This window comes from Miscanthus floridulus, chromosome 12 (genome assembly GCF_019320115.1).
Source record: "Miscanthus floridulus cultivar M001 chromosome 12, ASM1932011v1, whole genome shotgun sequence".
NCBI lineage: Eukaryota > Viridiplantae > Streptophyta > Magnoliopsida > Poales > Poaceae > Miscanthus > Miscanthus floridulus.
This window is the reverse complement of record NC_089591.1, coordinates 82,933,018-82,942,605: the sequence shown is the minus strand read 5'-3', so window position 1 is coordinate 82,942,605 and position 9,588 is coordinate 82,933,018. Positions and strand designations below refer to the sequence as shown.

General features: G+C 47.9%; 1 protein-coding gene across 1 annotated transcript; it reads right to left on the bottom strand.

Annotated features, from left to right (window-relative positions):
- Positions 1-4,468: 4,468 nt before the first annotated feature.
- Positions 4,469-7,587, bottom strand: LOC136497023 (gibberellin 20 oxidase 2-like). Its single transcript, XM_066492810.1, has 3 exons — positions 6,933-7,587; positions 6,457-6,778; positions 4,469-5,030 (listed from the first exon to the last, which is right to left on the bottom strand). The coding sequence occupies exons 1-3, from the start codon at positions 7,574-7,576 to the stop codon at positions 4,746-4,748; spliced, it is 1,251 nt and encodes a 416-aa protein (XP_066348907.1). The 5' UTR covers positions 7,577-7,587; the 3' UTR covers positions 4,469-4,745.
- Positions 7,588-9,588: the final 2,001 nt, after the last annotated feature.

Sequence of the window (9,588 nt, the reverse complement as noted above, 5' to 3'; positions counted from 1 at the left end):
GGGATTGAGCCCACAATTGCAGGTTCAATCATGTTCTTTATCACAGCCAAATATTTCTTGTTTGCAGTGACCCACTTCCTATGCTCAAAAGCCATAGAATATCTTTTGGGATTCAAAATCCCTTTCTTTAGTTGCCCAAGTGGCATCATTCTCTTTTTGTCTCCCTCACCGGTGCCACAATATCAGTGGAACATGGTGAGGTGACTACTCAGTCCACCTTAGACAAGATGAAAACCAGGTCAAAACTTTTCTTAACATAAAAATAACACCATTTGCATGCCTCGATTCCAACGTTGGGCAAAATCAAAACATACAACTATTCTTATACACTAATTCTACATCACCGTTGGACAGAAATAGAATTAATGCATAAATCATTAACTTTTACAACTGTTCTTACACACTAATTCTACATCACTATTGGGCAGAAGTAGTATTAATGCATAAATCATTAAAATTAACATATGTTCTTATACACTAATTCTACATCACCGTTGGGCAGAAGTAGAATTAATGCATAAATCATTAACATTACGATATTGTTATTAACAATGTTGGTTAGAAAATAACAACATTATAATTTTATCAAAACTCTTTTTCTCTAATTAAATACCACATTGGTTCAAAATAACTAGAGAAACAATAATTTCTTTAGCAGCGGAATAACTTTTTTTCTCTAATTAAATACCACGTTGGTACAAATTAACTGGAGAATAAATAATTTTTCTTTGGCTGTGGAAAAACTCTTTTTTCTTGAATTTTACCCACAGGGAAAATTGCTTTTCCTTTTTTTGAGCCAATTTACATTTTCAATTTTCCAGGAAGTAAAAACTTTTCTAGGAAATAAAAATGAAAAAGACTCCTTCGTTTTGGGCTCAAAACCCCGGCAACAGTTCGGCCCAGCTTTACTCTCAGGCCGGCCCAAAATTGGCTCATCGGCTCGGCCTAGCTTTCCGCGCGCGCGCAGGCCGCACCCAGGCCGCAACCTAGGCCTGGGCCGGCAAAGTCGCTCTACCGCGCGCGCTCACCTGGGCTGCGAGTCGGCTCATGCATCTGTAGCCGTTCGATCTGATCGATGGCTCGCCCGCGTGTTTCGGGAGGTCAAAAACCCGCGGCGGCTATGAGTCCCGAAAACCCTAGGTCATTTGATCCTTCGCTCTCTCTGTTCGCTCTCTCTCTCTCTTTCTCTCGCGCCGTTCTATCTTTCTCAGCGCAAGGACAGCAGCCACTGAGAGCGAGACGACAAGCGAGCGGACGGTGGAGCGAGGCATGGCGCCGTCGCCGGCCCCCTCGTCGGTGCGTGTGCTCCCCAACGGGTGAGCACGCCGCTGTCGAGCGGCCTGGCTGCGGTGCCCCCTTTGCCGAGCCCGGAGAGCCAGCTCCCTGGCTCGGCTTCTTCTCCCGCGCCGGCGAAGGGACATCCAACGCGCGGCGAGGTAGACTTTCTTCTCCCTTCAGATTCGATTTCTATCTTCTTTCTTTTCTTTTCACTCGTTCACCCGAAAAGGGGATCTAGGGTTAGGGTTCGGTTGAACCCGATTCGTGTTTTCCCTTTTTTTTGTTTGATTCGAGTTCACCAAGATTATCCCCTTTCCCCTCTTTGGATTTGGGTCTGCTTTTCTCTTATCCAAACAAGGATTTAGATCTAGGGTTCGGAATCTGACCCTCCCCTTTTCCCCTTCTCCGATTTGTCTTTGGATCTACCATCCGAATCGGTTCCCTTCCCTTTCTTCCCCTTTCCCCTACTCTGATTTGGATCTGATTTTCTCTTATCCGAACTGATGTGGGGAATTGGGGTTTGGATCTAGGGTTCCTTTTCTTTCTTTTGATTCGACCGATTCGGTTGTTCCCTTTGGAGTTTATCCGAATGGCTTTCTCCTTTTTCCCTTTCTCCATGCGAGTTAGGGTTAGGTCTTAGGGTTCGGCCAAATCCGAATTAGATCTATTCTGTTCTTGGGTTAGGGTTCGGCTTCGTGAGCCGAGGGCCCTATCTTTTCTCTGATCCGAATGGATCTATTCTGTTCCCCCGCGTGGTGGCGGTGGTGACCGGGTTCCAGTGACATCCGCCACCCCCGGTCCCTTTTCTTAGCTTTTACTAGGTTAGGGTTAGGATTACATAGAGGCAACCGGCTTTGATACCATTGTTAGAATCGATGATTACCTCTGTGTGTGTAACCGTAGATCCGGTAAGCCTCTCCTTGTCTTCTCGGTAGATGCACCGTAGCGGGTAGACGCCGGTGCCGTAGTGTAGAAGACGTCCAGCGCGGTGGCGGTGAAGTCCAGCGGCGCTGGTGGAGAGACGGCGGTCCGGTGGTGGCCCTGTAGAGGTGCGACGGCGGTGGTTGGGGCACATCCCGTCGCTGGTAGCACGGTCTTTAGATCGATTTAGGGTTACTGTAGGTGGGTGTGGCGGCTCACGGCGAACCTCGTAGTCCGAGCCCTCATCCCCATCTTCCTTTTATGTGTGCTATGCGACAGTGGCCCACCAACCGGATTAGGGTTGGGCTCCCCCGATCAGGGAGCAGAGGCAAGGGTCCAATAGGTCGTTGGGCCTATTGATGGAGATCAACTAACAGGCAGCGGCATCGTGCACTGCATGTTCATGTGTGGCATAGTAGATGCGTTCAGACAAGCTACTAGCTAGGAGTCCATAAACAATGTCCAGCCTGTTCGGCCGGTACTGATACAATGGTATATGATTGTGGATTATTACTGCTGGCTAATTTAGTGTGAGAAAAAAATACTATTCTAGCTAGAAATTTACGATCGTTTACGACCAAGCGAACAGGTTGATCGTTGTTGCCATCGTCCCTTTATTTTATTAAATTAACCCTAGATTCACACGAGTTCGGTCTTCATACAGTTCAATTTAGGATTAGTCGGACTTCATGGTGATGCACCCTATGGTCCGTCGGTCTTCCGTGATGACAATTTTTCTTTTTAATCTTCCTATGCCCAATATTTAGGCCCCGTTTGATTTTACAGGCGTACCTAAAATTCCTATCACATCGAATGTTTAGATACATGTATGGAGTATTAAATATAGACTAATTATGAAACTAATTACATAACTTACGACTAATTTGCTAGACGAATCTTTTAAGCCTAATTAGTCTACGATTTGACAACGCGGTGCTACAGTAAACATATGTTAATGATATATTAATTAGGCTTAAAAAAGCGTCTCGCAAATTAGCCTCTATCTATGTAATTGGTTTTGTAATTAATCTATATTTAATACTCTTTATTAGTATCTAAATATTTGATCTGATATAAATTTTAGGAGCGACTAAAGAACCAGACACCCTCTTAGTGTTCAGCCCTGATGCAATCCGGTTCAGACGTTAGGGACAAAATTCTTATAGATTATGGCGTGCAAGCCATAATACGTAAGCATGCCAGCATGTGTATGCATACGTGTTGTTCATATACCCTTTCATTACGTGCTGCTTGTACGTCTATCTACTACACGTAGAGATAATTAGATGAAACATCAACCCTACTTGATGGTTAGGATTCTTTCATAACTTGCGTAGAATGTCAATTTGATTTACCTTACATACCGCGTAGGACAGTGGTTAGTAGATACATATCACGTAGGATGTTTGGCATTATCGTAGATCTGCCTGCTTGACGGCGACGCTACATGCCGATGCAGTGTAGATTAGCAGCAGGTAGAGGTAGCAGATCCGTTCCGCTAACAACGTTGGGGAACGTCGATGTCGTCGAAGTAGTCACGGCAGGGACGTCGGCATGAGTGTTGACGTCGAAGATCGGCAACAACTTCAGCGGCGATGTCGACGTAGAGCTTGTCGTGCTGACAACGTGTTATAAAACATGTTGACAGCGGTTATGACCTTTCTCTCTCCGTCTCTCATGATAAACACAGTAGGTAAAAGTAGAAGAACAAATAGACACAAGATAGGGAGACTATTCTTTATTCCTCTAAATTTTGGTGATTACAACATAGAGCTCCCACGTATATATAGTTATGCCAAGGTCTAAGAGTTTGGTAAGAGCCCACATACAAACGAACTAGGATTAAGATTTCTCCTTCTCCTTTCCTTTTAGGATAGAGTCCGTATGTTTTACAACAGTGACGTCCGCGTCGGTCTAGTTTCATCACATGAGCCCATCTAATGTAGAGTACTTCTTCCATCCATAAAAGAAAGCAATTCTTGCTCTTTGACCAAAATTATATAAAAAAAATACTAATACTCCTGATACAAAATTAATATTATTAGATTGCTCATAGAATATATTTTTATAATAAATTTATTTGAGAACATAAATATTAATATTATTTACTATAAACTTGATTAAACTTAAGATGCTTTCATCGACACCGATCCTGTAATTGCATCCTTCTCTCGAGGAGGGAGCAGTTGGTTACGTGGAGCACGTAGGTACAAACATGGAACCATCCATGGTCCATACAAATAGAATGGGACCAAAACACTCGTCGACAAAACAAGAAAAGGGCACCGGGCCGCCTTGCTTATATATAGAAAATACGTACTGTGTATATGTATTTTTGCATATGTACACTAGTAGTCGCAGTAGTAGGGCCGTGGACGCACGCATGCGGCATGCGCGGTAGCGTCCAAAAATGGGAAGGAGGCGGCGCGGGGCCCGCGAGCCACATGTCTGCCACCTGCCCGCGGCCAGCGCCCACCTGGGCGCGCACGTGGGCGAACCCCCGCGCGGGCCCCGGCGAAAGAGATGGCCTTGTTTGGCCCGGCTCGCTAGGTGCAGGGAGCCGCCGCCGCTGCCTCCTGGGCCGGGCCGTGGGAGAGCCAGCGGGTGAAGGCGTCCAGCGTGCGGGTGTCGGCGCGGTAGTGGCGCTGCGTGAAGCGCATGAGGTCGGCCCAGGTGAAGTCCGGGTACTGCCGCGGCGTGGCGCTGCTGGCCGGCGGGCGCACCACCCGGTCCTCGCGCGGGCACAGGAAGAAGGCCAGCGACCGCCGCTCCTGCCGCTGGTTCACCACCGCGCGGTGCAGGCAGCTCTTGTACCGCCCGTTGGACAGCGCCTGCATGGCATGGGTACATACAGGGGTGGGTTAGTACAGTGCACAAGAATCATCGTGTCGGACGGACGGACGGACAGACAGACAGACGTGATCATTTTCGGGTGCCCGCAACATATATACACTGATTGGTGGAAAGTTGGAAATTTAGCTGCATTTTCGTTTTTATTTAGTTGGTGGAAAGTTGGAAATTTAGCTACTGTAGCATTTTTGTTTTTATTTGGTAATTAGTGTTCAATCATGAACTAATTAGACTCAAAACGTTCATCTCGCAATTTTCCAACCAAACTGTGCAATTAGTTTTTTTCGTCTACATTTAATGCTCTATGCACGTATCGCAAGATTCGATGTGATGAGTTATGTAGCATTTTTTGAAAAAACTTTTCGCGAACTAAACAGTGGCTGAATTCTGAAAACAAGTCTTGTCGAAAGCACAGGAAGGATTGTCTATTGCGGGTGCGCCCGGCGGCGGGCCAGGTCGCGGAAACCGGGTGCATGCAAGTGCCTGGTACCTACACGGCCAAGGGGCCGAGCTGGAGCCCTGTTGTGGGCGCCGCGTGCCGGATCGCGAGCGGAAACGGCTAGAAAACGCGGGGGCAACAGCAGCCAAGTTGCAAAGCAGCCACCACCAGCGCCGGTGACCAGCAGGCAGCAGTAACCCAACCCAACCCAATTCCAACCAACCTTGTACCACTTTCTACTACTCCACGGCCCCCGCGCTCGGGCGGCGCATCGCATAGGACCGCGGAGCGGATCAGATGGGATGGGCACCGAGCGGAGCCCGTCTGGGTCTCGGTCGAAAAAACCCATTCTCCCGTTCCCGGACACCGAGAGGCGGCATCAAAAACAGGGGAAGGCGACGAGGCCGCGCGCACCTGGGCACGGGGCCCCCGCCGAAAGCGTCGCCCGGGCACCCATCGTATTCGTATCGTATCGTATCGCGCCCCGTCCCCGTCGCCGTCCCCGCCGCCGCGCAGGCCTCTCCACAACGCTCCAACGGCACAAACCAACACGGAGCAGCTCGCTACTGCTACTGCTAGCCGACCCCGGTCCGTTCTGTTGTCGCATCGCAACTTTCCCGCGGAAGCCTGGGCCTGGCCGCCTGGGCGCGGATAGGGAGCGCGCGCCCCCTCCCTACGAGCCGCGTCCGTGTAGACTGTAGCTGTAGCCCGCCGAGATGGAACCGACTGGAACGCACGTCGGTCTCTATTGCATCGCTATGTACTACAGTGCGGCAGCGGGTGGACTCGACTGCTGCTACATGACATGCCTACGTGTGCGTGCTGTAATCTGTCCAGTTAGGTCCACTAGGATTCGGGAAAAAACAGAGAAGTGAATGAATGGATGAATATACGCAAGCACAGGTCAGGACAAAGAGCTAGGCCAAGAAAAACAGAGGAGCGAGCGAGCGAGCGCTTTCGTTCGTTACCATGAAGGTGTCGCCGATGTTGATGACCATGGCGCCTGGGACGGGCCGGACGGGGCGCCACTCGCCGTCCACCAGCACCTCCAGCCCGCCGACGTCGTCCTGCAGGAGGATGGTCAGCGCCGTGGGGTCGCAGTGCGGGCCCGTGCCCAGCGTGCGCTCCGGCTCCGGGCACGGCGGGTAGTAGTTGCACCGCATGATGGAGCGGCTGTCCTCGAAGAACTCCCGGTAGTAGCCGCGCTCCACGCCCAGGCTCAGCTCCAGCAGCTCCATGATCGTCAGCGACAGCTCCTTCATCTTCTCGCAGTACCTCTGGTACACCCGCCTGTGTACATACACGTGCATGGGATTGGGACGGGGGTTCATACGTATCATATCCCGAGCTGCCGACCGTATGCAATGCTAGCTAAGACCCAGGCCAGGCCCCATGGGCTGACGTGCGGTAAATGTAAAATCGGTGCTTCTTCTTACTCACTTACCCCATTGGCTCGAAATCTTGGCCGAGGGTGCCGGTGAAGTAGTCCACGACGACGGGCGACGCGGCGCCGTCGTGGAAGCCGAAGGACAGGGTCTCCTTCCAGGGGAGCTTGGACGCGAACCGGTCGGCGTGCGCGCTCGTGTACCCGGACACGGTGCCGGGGACGCGCCGGGCGCGCTGCTTCTCGGCCAGCGGCAGCCGGAAGAAGTCGCTGGCGCCGTCCAGCGCGGCGCGCCCCAGGGCCGCGTCCACGCCGTGCCCGCACACCTGGAAGAACCCGTGCGTCGCGCACGCAGCCGCCACCTGCGCTGCGGCGCGGCGCAGCCCCGCGCGGTCGCCATTGCGCAGCACGCCCACGTCCACCACCGGCACCTCCAGCTCCGTGGCCAAGGTCGGGCGCGCCTCCTCGTGCGTCCACAGGAATGGCGCCGGGATCTTGGGCTCCCGCCGCAGGTCGAACACGGCCGCGGCCTTGCTGGCCGCCGCGTCGGCCCTGTCCTTGCCAGCGGGGAGGTCAATGCTGGGACTGGGAGTGGGGACGCGGAGGAGGAGCGGCGGGGCCGGGCTGGCGTCCATGGACGCGGCTGCTCGCTTGGCGCTGCTGCTGCTAGGCAGACCTGGCTCTTGCCGTTCTTGGGACACCATGAGATGTGCGAGCTGCGAGTGTGCAGGGAAGCTGTCCGGGCGGGTGGGGGTATTTGTAACAGGGAGGAGAGCGAGTTCGCTAGCAACGACAAGCGGGCTGTTCGCTGGGTCGTAAAGATCGTAAAATTTTAACTAGAATAATATTTTTTTACATATTAAATTAGTTAATAATAATAATCTACGATAGTAAACGATCGCTCCAGCCGAACTAGCTAAAAGACGAAGCCAGGGAGGGAACATTTGGAGGGAGGAGCGGCCTCATGTGGGACCTGCGACCCTGAATTAACATGTTTTTTTCTCACAACACGTAATCAACCACGGAAATTACAAACCATGGACGCTTAGTACTCAGTTTCAAAAAGCAATGGGCGCTTAGTACTCTGTTCTCTCGCAACACAACGGAGAGTTCAATTTCACACGCACTAATACTTTGATGAAACCTCTAGCTATGCATTTTCTACTTAAAAGATGACTTTTGGAGTTTTGGTTCTTTATCAATCTATGCCATGTTCGCTTAGCTTATAAGTCGTATTTTTTTAGTCAACGAATAGTATTTTTCTCTCACAACAAATTAGCCAACAGTACTTTCAGCCATGACTTATCAGCCAAATAAACAGGGCACTAGCAAGCTAACACTATTATGGTTCATGTCCAAAATTGGGTTTCCACTGTTGCTGCACTAAAATGCTACAATCAAATGATGTGGGCAGCGTATCATATCATCAAACTATAGCTAGTGGAGGAACAACCATGCATAAACATGGCCATCATCATATCACTAGATATTTATTGGCCCAATGTTCCATTATGAATGGCTTCTCACTACGCACAAAGTCCATGTAGTACTTTCTTTATATCCCCTTTGTCCATAAAACTATGCAATTCTCATTTTTCGATTAGTCAAATAATTTAAAGTTTGACTAAATTTATATAAAAAGTAATAACATTTAGAGATACCCATCAAAGTCCAACCCGTACTTCTGCATGGGGTACAATATGAGATACAAGTATTAGATGTTCATATTCAGTATACACAAACTAATTATAATTACTTATCTTTGTGTTTTCTTTCTCTCTATTTATTCATTTTTCTAGTGTAACTTGTTGAGTTATGATAACTTATCTATATATACACATGTAATGATATATATAAAAATAAAATGATATTTTTCATTAGTGCCTATAGCTTTTTTGTCTCATTACATGGCACATTGGTCCATAAATTTGCATCTATATTACCCACCTTGCCACCCTAAATTTGCACGCAAATTATCTATCTCTGCTATTATGAAACATTATACTAATTAATCCTAAATTTGCTTTTTAATTACCCACCATACCAATATAAAAGATAATGATATTGTAATATCTTTATTTTGTATCTGAACTTGCAAAATATTCCATCATAAAAAATAAAATTAAATATCTCTCCAATGCATATATAAATACAATATAAGATATAAAAGAAAATAAATTCAATATAAGATATAAAAGAAAATAAAAATATGACATCAACATTGGTATTAATTTTAATCTCTTTATGTTTTTTATTAAACAAAACTACTACACATATAATTCTTTGATGTAGAAAATTAAACATCTTAAGTGCCATCCTGTAGCATGAAACAAATGGTCATGGCACCGTGGTACCTAAGAATGTAGTTAGGACCTAGAATATATTTTTAGTCAAGCACAAAAGAATTTTTTTGAATAAAAGGTACGGCAAGCACCAGAGGTTTAACTTAACACGAGGATACAAAAGACTTAACAACTAATAATATCAAAAGTTAAAAGCCAAAATATATATTCATGATGTCATAGAATTTGATACAATAGTAAATAGGGATGAAAATGGACTAGGTCAACCCACTAGGTAGTTGACCCAACACACAAAAATAAGGTCAATAGGCCATATGGCTCCGAACACAAAACCTAAAATGGACAGATGAACCCGGAACCTTTTGACCCAATGGGTAAGATGGGTCAACCCAATCGTCACATAACAACTCTTT